General features: G+C 42.8%; 1 protein-coding gene across 1 annotated transcript in view; it reads left to right on the top strand.

Annotated features, from left to right (window-relative positions):
• The first annotated feature begins 483 nt into the window (after window positions 1-483).
• Itprid1 (ITPR interacting domain containing 1) overlaps window positions 484-18,794 on the top strand; it is a 96,743-nt gene continuing 78,432 nt past the window's right edge. The window contains exons 1-5 of the mRNA XM_038320749.1: window positions 484-646; window positions 2,299-2,347; window positions 2,710-2,753; window positions 16,285-16,336; window positions 18,552-18,638. Of these exons, the coding sequence (XP_038176677.1) occupies window positions 484-646; window positions 2,299-2,347; window positions 2,710-2,753; window positions 16,285-16,336; window positions 18,552-18,638 (395 nt within the window). The remainder of the gene's footprint in view (window positions 647-2,298; window positions 2,348-2,709; window positions 2,754-16,284; window positions 16,337-18,551; window positions 18,639-18,794) is intronic.

The raw sequence follows: 18,794 nt of genomic DNA, 5'->3' as shown, positions 1-18,794 counted from the left end.
TGGCTCTTCAGTCATCTCTCTGAATTTGAAGCCTGACCTAATGTTAATCGAAACATATGTTTATGACAATGACTCAGGCAGAAAGGGTGGGTTTGAACCTGAATTTTGCTATCACAGGTTTACATGTTTTTTTTTAACACCCATTATGTGCTCAAGGATCAAAGACTAGCCTGACATAAGTATAGTTGGTGTCAAAGTTCAATTACTCTGTTCTCTATCCACATCTTCAGAACACAACATTGAATCCATCATTGTGGATGTGGCCTTCTGACAGGCAATGCCAAGTTAATTCCCAGCCCGACTGCCCATAGCAGAGAAACTCTTCAGCCCAAATCAGGAGGAATTCTGCTTGGGTAGGCGAGACTTGGATGACCCGACTGCTGGCCATAATCCACCCTCTGTCTAGTGCAAACCTCAGCTCTGCACTCATTGTCACTGATTTGCCTGTCTGTGTGCTTTCAGTCAAGTTGCAGAATCTCCCTCATGATGATGGAGAAGCTACAAGGTTCTGACACCCTCAGAGCAGGTCTGGAAAAGAGCAAGAGAGAGATCTTAAGGCATACCAAGAGAGCATGGACACCTATGGATGGGCATCCACTTCCTGGCTCTGAGGAGGAAAGCACAATGGTCACCATGCATGTGCAAGGTAAGAGGGGTCATCCGGGCATCTAGAAAATGTCCAGTCATGGGTGGTGAGGGATGTGAGGTTATTGTTTGGGGGCAAGTGATTTCTAAGGATTGGAACTTGACATTAAAGAAACAAGTGTTCCTGTACAACACCAAGCAGTTCTATGAAATGGACACATCTGACTGCCCCCGCCATGGACCTCAGCACAATTAGACCAAATAAGGGATAATAAATACTGCTTCCTTTCTATTCGAACACCTTTATGCTAAACCTGGATTCTGAAGATGCATCCAGTCTGGAAGCATAAATCTTCTTCCTACTGTTCCTGTTTCTCCTCCTCCTCCTCCTCCTCTTCCTCCTCCTCCTCTTCCTCCTCCTCCTCTTCCTCCTCCTCCTCTCTTCTTGTTCTTCTTCTTGTTCTTCTTGTTCTTGTTCTTCTTGTTCTTGTTCTTCTTGTTCTTCTTCTTGTTCTTGTTGTTTTTTTGTTGTTGTTGTTGTTGTTGTTGTTGTTGTTGTTGTTCTTCTTCTTCTTCTTCTTCTTCTTCTTCTTCTTGTTCTTCTTCTTCTTTGCACATGTGTGTAATGGAGACAGAGAGATAAAGAGGTGGTCTCTCTGAACCTGGAGCAGTACAATTCAGCTGAACAGGCTGCCAGAGAGCTCAAGGGATCTGCATCTTACTAGGGCAGCCATGTCTCTTTTGTGGGGGCTGGGGTATCCAAATGCAGCTCCTTATGTTTGCTCAAAAAGCACTTGACCCACAACCCATCTCCCCAGCTCCAAATAAATGAACTGTTTCAGAAAACAATTTTATTGAATGATTTTTGGGGTCTTGCATGAGGCACTGATGATCATTTTAATAATGTACAAAAATAAATAAGAAAGCATTCACATTCTATCCATCCATGGTACCACAAATGAACACTACCCAGAATCTCCCAGGATTACTGGCTATCTGTTCTGGTTCACCTGAAACCCTATGTGAGGATCATTTAAATATTTTATGGATAAAGTCACACTGAGCCCAGGGTCTGAGGTAGTAGCCAACAGGAGCTGGAGCAAATGTCTCACGGGAGCTGCTCTCTTCATCTTTCCTTTCTCATTACCTGATTTTGAGCTGGCACTAAAGATCCACCTTAAAAGGCTATGCCTTTCTAGCACAGGTTGCCTTTGGAAATCCTGGGAGTCTACTGCAATTTGTCCCTGGAATGAATGCAAATCTGGTTTCTAACCTGGCAGAGAACTCCTTGCAAATAAACATTGCTGGCTAGCTGCCTTAGGTAAATGTTGGGATTTAATAAGGAGAGGTTTCATGGTGATTTAGAAGCAACAAGAGAGAAACAAAAGTCCCATACACTTTTCTACCCATTGAGTTCACACTAGGTGATTTTACAGCCATTCTGACATCTCTCACCTTCATTGATTCATTTAGCTAATCCTTAACATTTTGTTCTTTTTTTCTTAAGTTATAGTCTTTTGGCAAGTTTACATCCATTCTTGGAAGAGGCTGATTATGGAAAACAGGAGGTTGTGCCTCCAGGGGAAAAATGAATATGCTTGCATGAACACGTGACTATGTAGGAAACAGAGCTGCTGAGTGTGGCGGATGATAGAGTGGGTCATTGTCGCGGGTTTGCTTTGACTAACAGATATGTTTCTTTTGCCTTTACAGAAAATTCCAAGCAGGAAAGCATCCAGCAGTGGCTGGACTCTGGATACTTGTAAGTGGTGCTTTATTTCACTTTACCCTGTGTGTGCGCCTTATACATTTCTCTTGCAAAGCTCCATGGAAATAATGTGGGTTAACCCTCCTTGGGATGGGCTGCCAGCCATGGATTACCAGGGTGGGAGAAGTCTGGATTTTCATATTAACTGAGTACTTGAAGGATTACTATAGTACTGCAAAAGCTATATGTCAATTTAGAAGTGCAAAAGTAGAAAGAATGCTATTTGGAGCGGACTGTGCATCTGCTTTTACAGGTCCTCTCAATAAAATCTAAGTCTGATTTTCTGTTCAGTTTAATTACAAAAGCAACTTGGTAATAATTTGTTTGGGCTCATGATGCTTTTGCTTCTTTTATAGTGTCTCTGGAAATGAAAACTTCCAGCAAGCCATCAACCATTCTGGTAAGGCAAGAAAACCCAAAGCAGCTGCTTTTTGCAGAACTGAGGTAGCATTTGTGTGCAAAACGCCCATGCTAATAGGCCTTCCTTAAGGTAGGCATAGAAGAGGCTTTCAGAAATAAGTTGATATGCTCATTTGATTTTCTAAGAGCAGGACTCAGAAAGCACAGCCATGTCGCCAGCAGCAGGTAGTGGGCTGAAACCGTATCCTTTCTGCCATCAAACACTCAGATGGCAGCAGGAAACTCTCTGGGGCTATGCAGACATTTGCAAGAATGTAATTATGATAACAAAATTGTTTAATTATTCATAATATACTATAGTTTTATTTCTAAACCTGTTTTCTATCTGGTATTTTTGTATCCAAAATTATATTTCTCTCTTTTCTCTAATGATAGATTTGTCCTAGAGATCAACAAATGACTAAATCCTAAACCAAACAGCACAACTATTTCTGAGACAGAAATGTATTAGACTTTCTCCCTAGGATTTGATGATAATGTTATTAAAATAATGAGTACAGGTTTCATGGATTCCATCTTCATTAAATGAAAATACCAGACTTCATAGGCTCTAAGATTTCTCTGTTATAAAATGTCCTTGTCTTATAAGTACCTCTCAGATGACCAGATGAAATCTTGTGACTAACAATGAAAATAACATTGACACCAAGACTAGATCATAGGCGTTAAAGCAAATTAACATTCTGGGATTGAGCAAATGCCTGGAGAACATGTCCGGATATGATGTCAACTAGGAATAGAGAAATCTGTTGATCTTATAGCAAGTCTTACCTCGCTGCTCTTAATCGTTCCGCATCCTTCACCGTGTCTTCAATTAAGATTGACTGCTACCTGCCAAGCAATTTAAATTGGGGCATTTTACTTTAACATTTTGAACTACAACTATATTTGTTTGCTTTATATTTTAAATTTACTTTTTATTCTTTGACGGTTTCATCATGCACATAATGAAATTTTGTCATCATCACCTCCTATTACTTCTTGTTGTCCACAGTCTCTCCTCTTGTCATCTCCCCCTTCTTCCCAGAAAGTTCCCTCCTATTTGTACGCCATGTGTGTGTTCTACTGAGTTTAATTAGGGTTGCTCACATGAGCACGGGTGAAAAGTTGTTTACTGGATCATATCCAACCAATCAGTGGCGGCATGACAGAAGAAAGTGACACCCTTCCCTAAGTACCATTACGTGTCAACAATCCCTCAGGGAGAGTTGAGGCCTCATGAGCCCTTTCCTCTTCCATGATAAAATACTGACAGGCCCACTCTTGTGCAAGTCTCTCTACTTACAGGGGGTTCACCGAAGGCAAGGCCATACCATTCCAAGAGAAATCTTTTTACAAAATACCTCGCCACACTCTGGCCGTCCCCTCCTCCCACCCTTCTTCCTAGATAGACTGCAAGCCTCAGAGAGAACGCTGTGGATGACCCACTTGGTGCTAAGCACTAAGCTTCTCTTTTCTCATCCTCAGTTGGATGTTTCTGAGCTTGCTGCTGTTGGCTGTAACAGACACTTCTCTGATGACAGAAAAGGAGAACAGTAACCTATGCATAGCAACATGAAAGGCTTAGAAGGCAGTTCAATCACATTTAATTTAAAATGCTTTATTTTTAACATGAAGCTTCTATGATGTCAAAATTTCTGAACATTTTTTTTCCAATAAATTAAATATGACAACCTCTCTATCCATATTAATTCAGACTCAAGGAAGAGACCACAACATAGGTAGGTGCATCTCACAGCACAGACCTGTCTTTGACTCTTGCTCATGACAGGTGGAGAGGCCTTCAGTCATAGTGCATTAAAAAATTTACTTCTTGGAAAATACAACTCATGACCTGGTCTCATCAGAGCCAAGCTGGTGAACTACAAAGGAACAGCCATGAGGCAAGCAGGGTCTCTGTGTGGTCCTGAGATCCGAGGGGCACAGCTTCTATTTGGTAGCCCCTTCATCTTCAGCAAAGCTTTTAACAACAGAAGAGCTTTCTACCTGTGAGTTGAGCCTTCTGCTTTCCACGGCCCTTCTCACTGATCATATTTTGAACTAAGTAAGCCATGTGGGAACAGAGCTTGTCTCATTCTTGTGCTGCAGGTAATGGGTCTGAGTTGTCAAACGCCATGGTTTTGGGTCGCAGAAGGGTAGATGCAGTCATAAAGATGGACTTGGAACCTCCCATGTGCCTGTCTGTATATGCATAAAGATACACAGACCTTTGGGAAGTCCAGAGCCACACTGGGACATGTGGGGAAAGAAAAATAGATTGCAGTGGAGGAAGAAAAGAAGCTGCTGCCTAGCCAGGCAGCAAGGGCACACACTTATAATCCCAGCCATCAGGAGGCAGAGGCAGGTGGAACTCTATGAATTCAAGGCCAACCTGGTCTACAGAGAGAATTCCAGGATAGGCACCAAAGCCAAAGCTACAAAAAGAAAGCCTATCTCGAAAAACAAAACAAAACAAAAAACAAACAAAAAAATTGCTACTGAGAAATGATGAGGTTAAAACTCAGAAAACCCTCACAGGATATAAGGTGACATCACATTATATTCCTACTTACCACAGAGACAATGACTTAACACAAAGTTTTCCTTCTAACTAGACTGGATATGCTCCCTTGTCCCCTCTTTCCATATTAATTTTAATAATTACAGAAGGCTGGGCAGCTGCCCTTCCCACTTACGTCTCAACTGATACAGAGCTCGTGAATGATACTCTTTCACCGTCTGCCCCATTTGCTGACAGATATCACAGCATTGTAACTCAAAGCCACGTGACTTCCTTTACGTCTCCCCAGAGCACTGTAAGTCAGCAGGTGGTGACTTATAAACAGGACTCGGGCACCATTCGGTTTCTTTCTCTATTCCCTTTCTAAAAATTCCCACTGCTGAGTCCAGGCAATCTCCCCTTACTGGTCTCTAAGTTGCACATCTTGACTCTGTGGGCTTGGTGGCACATTATAGTTCTGCCCACACCATAACCAGACATCAGAGTCTCTTTGAGAACACAGTACTGAAGATCATGTTCATAAGATCCATCTTCCCAGACGGATATCCTCACAGTCCATACTGAAACTGTAGACAGCGTCAGTGTGTGACAAACTCATCCCCACCACCCAAGGGCACACTGACTGTCTCTACCACCTGACGGGGAAAGTATGTAGTCATTACAGTGTAAAGGTGAGACAAAGGCTTGACAGGTAGAGTAACACAGGGGACATGGTGGACACACCCAACAATCTTTGTGAGTGAAAAGGTCAGAGCAATTTCCCGTGTCAGGAGATCGGTTTCTAGGAAAGATGTATTTAGTGACAGCTACTTAGTGGACTGTTAATTCACTCACAATCTACAATATTCCCATTTTTCTGCTTTTTAGTACTAGAAACAGAACACAAGGTCTTCTGGGTACTAAGCAAGCAGCATCAAACCGAGTTCTGTGCTAGACCATGTTCTTTTAAGACAGGTGCTTGTTGTCAATGGCTCAAACTAGCCTTGAACTCTATTCCTCTCCCTCCAGAACTCTAGGATTTTAGGCACCTGCCAATCCTTAGACCGGTCCCCAGAGGAGTAAATTTGTTTATTTCCTGAAGGGATGTATTAAATCATAAGAAATTAGAAAACCAATTGCAAGCATGGTGCTTTGTGTCATAAGAAAGGATCAGAGTAAATCCAGCCGAAGCCCCTTAAAGCCCATGAAGAGAAAGCATGCTAGGATAAGAATGTTGCTCCCTGCTTCTTGAACAATGGCTGCGACTTCACATGGGGTCATGTAGCTGTGGGTGTCACCAAAAATCTGGCAACAGTTAAGAGTTTCTGAATGATGACCAAAACTTAATTCCAAATCAAATATGTAATGAAATCCAAAGTGCTGTGGCAGCGCTCAACCAGACTTGTGTCACATGACTTCACCTTGGTTCTCACACACACCAAGGTCATGATGCAATGCCAATGAATGCTGCCTAGATCACCCTAGAATGCTATGGGACCATTGTGTGTCATGAAGTTCAGGGAATTACTGCACTTAGAAAGGTTTCTACCTTTGCAGAACCATAACAATTTAATTATGGGATGTAAAACTTTCAACATTTTCCTACAATCTTTCCTCAGTGTGTAAGTATCAGATAATTTATCTTTGGATATGTTTGATTGGAACATTTGATCTTAAAAACTGATGTTTGACTTGCTGACTTGGGTTTAAAAAAACTATTAAATGAATTTTGGCTTGAAAATAGGACAGAATTTCCCACAATTTCTGAAATAGCTCTAAACATGCTTCTGCCATTTTGTACTATGTATTTGTGCAAGGGATATTATCAGGATTGATATTTATTAAATCAGAGTGTCATTAAGCTCCTCAAAACACTGAATGCTCTATAATTATACACTGTAGCAAATATTTAAATAGTTTAGTTCTATACATTATATTATCAAATCAATCTCATTAGTATGCAAATTTTATTTAATTTTAAAAATGATATATTATATTATTATAGGAAAGAATTGTTTTAAAATAAAATTCTTTATGATTTATTAATGGATAAATGTTTGGTAGTGTACCCAACTGTCTTAGTCATTGTTCTATTGCTGTGAAGAGATACCATGACCATGGTAACTCTTATAAAAGAGAGAATTTAATTGGGGTCTTGAATAGAGATTCAGAGGTTAACCCATTATCATCATGGTGGGGAGCATGGTGGCAGAAAAGCAGGAATCATGCTGGAGAAGTAGCTGAGAGGTTTACATCCTGATCAGTAGGCAGAGAGAGAAACTGGGCCTGGCATTTTTGTTTTAAATAAAATATACTCAGATGATAAATTTCAGAAGTTCCAGGAAGGAGAATCATAGATAGTCTCAGGGTGGGGATGGCACAGGAGTGACATCTAAGGTCTGTTTTTCAAGGCATGGGCAATTGTAACTGAGGTCTGGGAGCAGTAAGATTTTAATGTCATGTCTTTGCTTAGAAGACAGATGAACAGTTTTGGGTGAGCATCTCTATTGGTGCGGCCTATGATGTTACTTCAAAGAGGAAACAGACGTGAGGTTCTGATACTCTCCTGGCTGTGGGAGAGGCAGTTACACCTGGAGCATAGATGATGACAGACTCAGGCTTAAGATGGTGAGGGCTCGCACTGGTGTCACCTCTGGAACACAAAGAAGCATGTGCCACTCAGAAAATAAACAGCACATAGGGTCAGGAGAAAGAAAATGATTCCAATTAGCCACAAGATTTTGAACATGGGTGTCAGCCAATATGTAAGAGACTGTTTGGGGTAGGAATATAGATTAATAATTTGCCAAATCAGACAAACATACTGTGGATTACCGCGACAAAGTGTCCTGGCCAGGCAGGAGTTAAATTTGCTGAAAGCTGCAGAATGCTATTCTTTCAGAGCACCGCAGAACTGTAATTTGATTAGTCTATTGGACGATATTCCAAAGAACCAAATGTCTTCCATGAATCAGTCAGAAATGCTTAGGAAAACCAAAATAAAAAATGCATTCTAAGCCAACAAAGGTGCTAATTAGTGCCTTCTGCATATCTGACTGCATCTTCTCCAGTAATACATTGTGCAGGGTTAAGTGCGGTATCTGCTGCTTCAGATGGCACGAGTCCACCTAACAGTAGGGAGGGTGGCTGGAGATTATATCTAGAAGGAAGCAGAATGGGAATTTTAACCACGGAAGGGAATGAAAGCAACAGAGCGGGGACTTTTGTTCTCACTTCAGCGTCCCCCTGAAACCAGTGCTTAGGGAACTTGTGGGTAATAGGAATTTGCTGACCTTTGCTTCACCTGCTCCAAATGATTTCAACCAGCATTAAAAATCTAAGAAAGGATCCTGGAAGGCGGAAATGGTAGAGGAAGAATCAAAGCCAGAAAGAGATGGAGTGTGGGCCTGAAGGTGCCCAGCTAGCAGGGCGCTGCCTTACGTCATAGCTGCAGGTGTGTTCACCAGGTCTGCCTCCTGCGCACACAGCCTTAAGCCTGATGCCTACAGAAGTTTCAGGATGTCTGGGGTAACGGGGGAAACTTTTCCCTCCTGTGATGATGTTCCCTGTGCTTCAGATTCTTGCTCTGATCAGAGGCAGCAAATGCTTGAAGGAGATGGGCAGATAGATAGTCACTAATGAAGCAGGCATAGAGACTAGAAAATTGGAGTGTAGGCTGCCTTAAACAGATTGCTACCCCGAAGACACCTGGGCCTGTTCTGCTCTTGCTTCCAAGTTTTAAGGAAAGTCTTGGAATTCCAATCCCTGTGAGTCCTGGCACACTGTGGGCCACTAGCATGTGCCTCTCCTTCAGGTGACAAGCTCAACCCTGGCCTACAGGAAGCTTACCATATGAGTCAGAAAAAATGCAGATGGGAGTGATGGTTTCACATTGAAAGCACTCAGTAGCTCTATGTGTGTGTCCATGATGATGGGATTGAGGTGACTGGGCAGCCGTCTCCTACTGTTGCTGATGCTGAGCTTCGAAGGATGTGGCTGAGTGCTGGAAGATAGGGAAGCTCCTCCCCCACACTGGTGCTGATGGTGTAAGGTTGCCATGTTTACCAGGAGACCACACGATCCCCCAATGTGAGCAAGCCTGTCTCACATCACATTCCATAGAACATATGCTACCTTCAGCAACTTCTTTTTCCCCTGCTTGCTGCCCTTTGTATCCTGGCAACCAGCTTGCTCCTAACTACAGAGTCAGGTAGAGGGATGTGTTCTCTGGAGTGTGGCTGCTAGGGCTGTGTGGCCACTGAAGTTTCCCAAAGTCCAGGGCACAAAGATCCAGAGTCCAGTAAACAGAGCTTTTTGGGTGACTGAATTTTCTGAGGGGCTATGGTGTTTTAAAATGTAGTAAGACCAAGTTAATTCTTCTCATCAATATCAGGAAATGGATCATTTGCTCTCTGACAGTTTGAGCAATTCACTGTGGCCACAGTGCCAAATCCCTGCCTGGATACATGTTCATTCACATGTTCTAGGAAACCCATAATAGACAACTAGACAAGGCCAAGGCCGCACGGGAGCAGCCATAGGACAAAGCACACAAAATACCCCAGAACCACAGAGCTCTTCCATGGGGAGAGCTACACAGAAAGATTCCAGAGTTCCTTTGACAAGCTGAGCCAGACGTGCACAGGCATTCATTCAGTGGCTTGAGAAGTCATAACGGAGGGCGTCCTGGTAGAAAGAGGGAAGAAAATCATATGGAAGTTTGTTTAAAATGTTAAACAGAATTCATTTTACCTTCCATTTGGCAGCAGCTTGTCACTTAACTCACCCTGACATCACATCTTCACGGAATTGCCAAGAATTTGTGCTGTGTTTGTTTTATGATGTGATTAATAAGGTGGTAAATCAGCTTTCTTTCATGTGACATGTCACTTGACTGTCTGTTATACTGCGATCTCAAGACGCTTCAAGACTGAGTTTTGCGCCGTGAGTGCATGTGCCTCTGTGGATTAATGCCTAGCCAGGTGAGGGATCAGTATCAAGCAGATGATTGTTTACAAACTCCAGCTGACTGGGGTGTCTCGGCATAGCAAAAGAACAGCTAAATGCAATATCACATTCCCTAGAATACTCTGTAATGATGAATTTTAGATGATTTCCTAAGACCAAATATTAGTTTTCTTAAAAAGTTACCCATTAACTTTATAACAAATGTCGTTCACTTCACGTGAAAATCCACCAGATAAAGACTCAGAAAGTCTGTCTAGGCTCAGTGAAAAATTGACGTGATTGATTGGTGATGACTGTCATGGGAATAGGGCTGAGAGAATGTACAGGACTCATACCTAGTGTCAGGCTGTGCCATATCCTTTCAAATAGATTTTTATTTGCCAACCTACCTTACTCTTGGTTTGCTGTACCTTCTATGTATTGTTCCTCTCACTGACTCTTTATAGGGTAATAGTGCATGCTTGGCTTGTGGAAAAGTCCTCTATTTAAGCTGTGCATCGTAGCACATACCTTTAACCCTAGGACTTGGGAGGGAGACTTGGGTGGATTTCTATGAGTTTGAGCCCATCCCTGTCTGTGCAGTAAGTTCCAGGACAGCCAGTGTTACATAGCGAGACCTTGCAACAAATAAACAAACAAGCAAACAAACAAACACACAAAATCATCTATATACTCACATTTCAATTATATACTTGAAGTCTTTTTCTTTCTAGATCTCTTAGCAGGATTAGCAGGATAGCTAAGCCTTTAATATCTTCTTTTAAGCATGCACATTCATTCCTTAAACAAGCACGACACTATGTACCTGGAGTCCCAGCACTGGAGAGTCTGTGAGGTAGGAGTAACCTGACTCCAAGTCCAACCTAGAGTATACAGGGAGACCCTGTCTTAAAAGCAACAGCAGCAATAATAACAGTAACATGATTACTCTTTTTTCTCTCTCTCTCATATATGATGTCCTATCCTCAGTTTCTTCTTCCTCCATTCCTCCCCATCTCTCCCCACAGTTTAGAAACAAAAGGGCAGGACTGCCTGGGAGACCCACCTACTACAGCCTAGCAAGTTACAATAAGACTGGGCTTAAGCTCTCAAATCAAGGAACAATGAGGCAACCCAGTAGGAGGAAAAGGGTCCCAAGTACAGACAAAAGAGTTAGAGACACACTCCCAACTTTTGGAAGTCCCAGAAGAATACCAAGCAACATAATGATAGGGAATATGTAGAGGTGCTAGTTCAGACCCATACAGGGCTCGTGTTTGTTGCTTCAGTCCCTATGAGCCCCTACATGCCCTGCTTAAGTGATTCTGTGGGCCATAATCTCATGGTGCCCTCAAACCCTCTGGCTCCTATAATTCTTCCTCCCACTCTTCTGCCAGGTTCCCCCGACTCTGCCTAGTGTTTGTCTGTGAATCTCTGCATTTGCTCCCATCAATTGCTGAGTGATGCTTCTCTGATGACAACTGGGCTGGGCACTGATCTATGAGTACAGCAGAATATCACTAGGAATCATTTCATTGACTTTTTTTCTAGTCATGTTTGGTTCTTTCCTGGCTCTCTGGGCTGTCCTACCTGTAGTTCCTGGCATCTATGCAGTACAGGCATGGCCTCCCTCTTTGACTTAGATCTCAGGCTGGACCAGTCATTGGTTGGCCACTCCCACAAGGTATGCTCTACCATTACACCAGCATATCTTGCAGAAAGGTCAAATTGTAGGTCGAAGGCTTTATAGCTGAGTTGATGCCCCAGTCCCACTACTGGGACCTTGCCTGGTTATAGAGGATGGCCAATTTGGACTCCGTATCCCCCATTATTAGGAGGCTTTGCTTGGGTCAGTTTTGTACATTCCAGGGAGTTTCTACTGAATTGGGTTTCTACATATCCTCCCAAATGCATTCCAGTTCTAGTCATCTCTCCCAGTATTCTTTCCCCCACCACCCTCTGCCTGTTCCCTCCTGTTCCCATTTCCATCCATACCCTACCCACATACAAAATCTGTTCTATTTCCCTTTCTCATGAAGATCTATTTGTACCCCTTTGAGCTCTCTTTGTTACTTAACCTCCTGGGTCTGTGGATTGCAGCATGATTATTCTTTACTTAACAGCTATTGTCTACCTATAAGTGAGCACATACCATGTTTGTCTTTCTGGGTCTGGGTTACTTCACTCAGGATGATCTTTCCTATTGCCATTCATTTGCCTGTGGCTTTCATGATACCATTTTTTTAACAGCTGGGTAATAATCCACCATGTAAACATCCTACATTTTCTTTATCCATTTTTTCAATTGAGGGACATTTAGGTCCCTACATCCTTCTGGTAGGATGTAGTGTCCTTTGGTTATAAGCCCAAGAGTGGTATTTCTGAGGAGCTACCATATTGATTTCGAAAGTGGTTGTACAAGTTTGCACTTCCACTAGCAGAGGAGGAGCGTTACCCTTGTTCTACATCCCCACCAGCATGGGCTGTCATTTGTGTTTTTCATCTTAGCCATTCTGACAGGTGTAAGATGGAACCTCAAAGTCGTTTTGATTTGCATTTTCCTGATGGCTAAGGATGCTGAGTGTTTCTCAGCCATTTGAGAGCCCTCCATTGAGAATTCTCTTTAGAGCTTATCTTAGTTGGGTTTTCTATGAAACATCATGACAAAACCAAAAGTTGGAAAGGAAAGGGTTTATTAGACTTACATTTCAGCATTGTGGTTCATTGCCGAAGGAAGTCAGGACAGGAGCTCAAACAGGGCAGGAACTTGGACACAGGAGGTGATGCAGAGGTCATGGAGGGGAGCTGCTTATTGGCTTGATTCCCAAAGCTTGCTCTGCCTACTTTCTTATAGAACCCAGGACCATCAACCCAGGGTTGGTACCACCCACCATGGGCTGGGCCCTCCTCATTGATTACCAATTGAGAGAATGCCTTACAGCTGGACCCTATGGAGGCATTTCTTCAACTGAGGCTCCTTCCTCTCTGATGACTCTAGAGTATGTCAGGTTGATATATAGAGCCAGTCAGTACAACAGAACCCTTGTCAACTTGATACACAAACACATCACTATTAATCCAAAACCCTTCTTTTCTTTGTCAGCTCCAAGATCTCACATTAAAAAATATAAATAACTTTTAAGTCCCACAGTCTTTACAAATTCAAACACATTAAAATTTCAGTCTCTTTAAAATAAACAATCCCTTTTAAAGCCCAAAGTCTTTTAAAATTCAAAATCTCTCAACTGTGGACTCCAGTAAAATACTTTCTTACTTCAAGAGGAAACAAATCAGGGCATAGTCACAATCAAAGCAACCAAAACCAAATTCCAACCACCCAATGTCTGGGATCCACTCACAACCTTCTGTATTCTTCCAAAGGGCTTGGGTTACTTCTCTGGCTCTGCCCTCTGCAGTATATACAGCTTGTCTTCTAGGCTCGGGTGGGCTCCACTCCACACTGACTGCTTACCTTGATGGTCATCCCACGATACTGGCATCTCCTAAACCGCTCGGATCCCTTGCGGCAACTGGGCTGCACTTTCACCAATAGCTCACATAGGCTCTCTTCACGGTGCTAAGCTTCAACTTCTCTGCACGATCCCTTCCCCAATTGCCACTGAGGCTTTACCTTCATCAATGGCCCTTCCTTGCCTTTCACAGTGCCAAGCCTCAACTTCTCTACATGACCCCCTCGTGCCTTCAAAACCAGTACCACCTGGGTAACTTTTACATCTTACCAATCCAGTTTGTCAACACAAGGCCCAGCCTTAGTGCCTCCTGAACACAGCTTCTCTGTGCTCTCATGAAACACTTCTCAGAAGATTGCAGCTCAGCAATGCTGGTCTCTTCTTAATCGCCACTAATTTCTTAGCTCCAGCTGACCAGCATCAATTGTCCCAGTAACACAAGGTTTCACTTCAGTGGTGCTGGCTGGCCTCTTTAATCACGACTGACTCTTCAGTCTCAGCTGACCAGAACAACGGACTCTTAATTCAAAACAGCAAAGGGCCCAGATAACTTCTCCAGATTTCCCCCTGAGTTCCCCAAGCCAAGTATCCCCCTGGGGCACCACTCTGCACATTCTTCTCTTCCAAGCTCCCACAGAACATCCCACTGATCTCTCCACACCCAAAGGCTTTTTTGGTCTGAAGTTTTGTGCTAGTGACCTTGTCCTTTGCCTTAGCACAGCTTTTCAGTCTCATGAGGTCCCATTTATTGATTCTTGTTCTTAGTGCCCGTGCTATCTGAGTTCTGTTCAGGAAGTTGTCTCCTGTGCCAACATATCCTAGGTTATTCCCCACTGTCTCGTCTATTAGGATTAGTGTATCTAGTTTTATACTGAGGTCTTTGATATTCCTGGGCTTGAGTTTTGTGCATGGGGATTAATATGGATCTATTTGTGTTTTTCTACGTGCTGACATGCAGTTATGCCAGGATCATTTGTGGAAGCATATAATTATTCTTATCTTCAGTCTCCAAACTTGAAATCCACAGTCAAGTTCCTAGAAACCTTGACGTCACTCAGTGACTCACTACCTAGAGCAATCCTGGCTCTGAAGTAAAGCCCTTTATAACATCCAGCATTCTTCCCTGCGCTTCCCTCAGTCAGGTTTTCACATTCAAATCTTGGCATGGTTTTTTTTTTTTCCTTATGGAGAAAAGCGTTATTTTCTCATAGTACAGATGCAACACCTAAGTTTATACATGTCACTTAACAGAACAGCAAGGAGTTTTGCCCATGATCTGAATATTTCCATTTGCAGATGTTGTTGACAAGTGACAGTCTGAACATTGCAGTGGCCTCTAGTTGCCCCCCTATGATGTCCAACAGTTATTTTGCCCCGGCCATCCCCCTTCTTACAGCTACCAGGCAGCTGAATCCTCAGCACCATCTTTATCATGCACGGTGTTTTGCTCAAAACAATGGATTTTCATATCCTGATGCATATATGTAAATCCTGCTTTTTGGCATTCTGTGGGACATTCTGTTGGCAGTGTGGTGTTTGGAAAAGAAAGAAAACAATAACAGCAGCAAACCAAAATAAGCTGTGGCATTTTACTGGCCATGCGAAGTTTATGTAACTGTGCTGTCTCCTTTCTTTCCACCTTAAGTGTGAAATAATAAGCCCCATTTCGAGGACTTACTAGGAGAACATAGAAGATTGTATAGGGGCTGGAGAGGTGACTTTGCAGTTAAGGACACTTGCTGCAATTTTTGCAGGTGATCTGGGTTCCTATCCCATCACCCACATGGTGGCTTAAAACCGTTCACAACTCTGGTTCCGGGACATCTGATGCTCTCTTCTGGACTCCTCAAATGCATTGCACATATCTATATGAAGGCAAAAATGCACATAGAACAAAATAAATAAATCTAAAAAATAAAATAAATTGTATAAATGGCAGGTTGATCAAAGCTCTTCACACAAAGTGCAAAATAAACAATCATTGTGGCAATCGATAATAAAGGTAAAATTAACTTAACTTTGCTATACTTGACTGTGTGGTCATGAACTCATGGCTAGTTTCCATGAATTCTGTTGAAAAACAAGGATAGGACCTAAGCTGGAAGGCTATTGAAAGGACTAGAAGATGCAAATGATTGGTGGAGCGTGGCACCTGCTGAATATTTAACGCAAGGCAGCCTGCCCTTGGCCTTGCCCTTCTATCTGTGATCTTGACAGAGCTCCTCCAGATGCTAATGATCCTGTGAACATAGCCCCAGAATGGTGCTTCACGCCTTCTGCAGATCCCACTTTGGTTATCTTTAACAATGCTGCCCCTTCATCCAGGAAATTCTAACCACACTTCCAAATCCAAATGTCTCCTCTCCATGAAACCTTTGCCAAGTTTCCTGTTTGCTGCTGACCCCACCACCCCACTCCCCACACTGGGTCTCATTTCCTCTCACACCACTTAGCATTTGGGGCACTGTATCTTATTCCTTGTAGAGACACAGTGCCATACAGCAGCTGTGGGCATAGGAACCCATTCGCACAGAGGCTCACCTTCAGGTGAGAAATAATTCTCCAGACATGAATGACAATCATGTTTACCCCTGTCTTTCTTTGTGTGATTGCAGCTTCCTTGCACGAACAAGGGATGGTTCAAATGACCGTGAAAGACTACATGAGGTAGGTAGCAGAGTCGGCCACTTTGCTTGGAAATTTTGCATCTACAACATTAAATGAGGTAGAAACAAAGCTAATGATTTCTTCTTAATAGTTCTATAGTTCTTGAGGTCTCATGAAATGTCCCTCTCTTAGACACTATGATTGGAGCATTTTCTATAGTATTTGCAGAATTAGAGGTGCCTTAAATATCATAAAGGAGTGAGAGAATACACTGACAAATGCTGACCTGCTATGAAACTTAATTATAGTCTGTGCGGAAATGCATTTGACTGCAATGCATCAATTTAGAAGGTGTACTCATGTCTGTGTCTGGCTAATGGTATTACTCAGCGTACTATCCACGGACTGTTTCCATGTTGATGAGAAGCTGTGTGTCTCTAATGGCGGAGAGGACAGATTACAGGCTGTGCTCCCCGGTGCAGCTGCATGACACTGAGTATAAATGCCCTCCTCAGACTTACCTAACTGAAACCTTAGGTGGGGCCAGAACTGTGCTTTGCAAACCCTCCAGACGATTCTAAGGCACAGTATAGTTTAAAAACAGCTAGGACTGTGCTCTTTGAGGCAGGGAACTGCTTCCTGCTCTTGGGTCATTCTTGGACTTTCAGAACTGTTCCAGAAAACTCCATGTGCAGTGCTGATGTGCGCACATTCCACAGTTTGTCTTCCTTTCGGTGCTCAGTTACTTCGATCTGATGCAGTCACATATTTATAAAGCACCAACAAAATCTCTCTCAGGGAGTTCAAAGAGGAGATGAAGAGCTGGGTTCAGGGACAAGCTCATGCCCACGAGGATGGATCAAACCAACAAGTGCTTGTGGGTTCTTCTGGACCTATGGCCACTCCTGCTTCTAGGTTGCTCAACTGAACAAAATAGATGTACCTTTCAAATTCAAAAATCAAACTGAAATTCAAAGATAGAAAGAGTGATGAGGAGTAGCAGTCTGACTCTCTGATGTTGTGAAAAAGATACTGATCAAAAGCACTTGAAAGAGGAAAGGGTTTATCTGGCTTACAGGATGCGGTCCTTCACGCAGGGAAGCCAGGACAGGTACTCAAGGCAGGAACCTGGAGTCAGGAACTGAAACAGAGTAATGTAGCTTGCTCTGCTAACTTTCTTATGCAGCCCAGCCCCACCTACCTATGGATGGGTGCATCCACAGTAGACTGGGTTTTTCTCTACCAAGAAAATGCCCTGCACATATTCCCACAGGTCAATGTAATAGAGGCAATTCCCCAATGGAGGTTCCCTTTTCACAGGTGTCTCTTGTTTGTGTGGCAAGTTGAAAATAAACAAACAAAACAGCAACAAAACAAAACCAAAAAAACCCAAAAAACAACTAACCAGTACACAAGGCAATAAATAAAAGGATATATTTTCCCCTTTCCTCAAGCTCTATGGTTGTTTAAAACTAGATTCTTATTATTCAGGAACATGTTCTTTCTCATCTTTAGTGAAAAAGAAAACAATTAAACAGAGAGGCAGGGTCCAGATGTTCTTACTCAGTATGGACAAGACTAAAACCTCTTTGGGAACATTGACATCTGCAGAGTGTTGTTTGATAAACTTTAATTGTATGCCAACTGTCTAATATGATCCACGATATACCTGAGCTACATAAAACAGGATCATATTATAATACAGTTCAATTTTCTTTGGAAATGCTTTAAAATGTTTTACAGTACCGGAGTACCAGATACGGTGATTCTCATTGTTTTTCATAATAAGGGACTTCATTGCTATTGCCTGTGGTTGGCCACAGGAGCTCTGGGGACACAGGCCAGAGATAGCTAGCCATGAAGTATGACATCTTTCTTCATTGTGAGAAATTATGTGGAGTACCCCCAGATCCTTTGCTTCATGTCTTTCATCCCATAATATTAACTTCTTCCCTCAAGTTGGAGCCTAGCAAAGCTGTGTTCCCAAAAGGTCCCCCAATGATTTGCCATCTGTCAAGAGTGAGATATTCTGCCACCTTTCTAATAAGCACTCGCAGGCACCTAACACTTAAATTTTTACACCTGCTATAACAATGCTCCGAAAGGAGGAGAAGCCCTCCGCTGCACACACTGCCTCCTTCCAAGGCGTGGCCACCGCGGGCTTATTAGAAGTCAGAGGAAACACAAATGCTTGCCCCGGAAGGGAAATCAACTCAAGGGCCTCCGGGGAGAATCTAGGTTAATGTGACTCATCTTTGCTCCCCTTCCCTTCTAGATCTCTGCACCAGTTCTCAGAGACACCTACCCTGTCCAGAGGGACTAGTTTCAACTCGTGCTATTCCGCCACAGGTGTACCACAAAGGTATGTGACTTTCGTCCAGTTGATTCTTCTCAACAACTGGCTTTGTGAAATTCAAGATCTGTACGTGAGAGATTCTGGTTGAATGAGTGGATGAGAGGGTGAACAAAGAATTTCCAAATCTGGTTTTCAAGAGCATATTAAAATAAGCGTTGAAAC

Source organism: Arvicola amphibius, chromosome 2 (genome assembly GCF_903992535.2).
Source record: "Arvicola amphibius chromosome 2, mArvAmp1.2, whole genome shotgun sequence".
Classification (NCBI taxonomy): domain Eukaryota; kingdom Metazoa; phylum Chordata; class Mammalia; order Rodentia; family Cricetidae; genus Arvicola; species Arvicola amphibius.
Note: the sequence above shows the minus strand (reverse complement) of the source record. Positions and strands in the feature narration are given on the sequence as shown.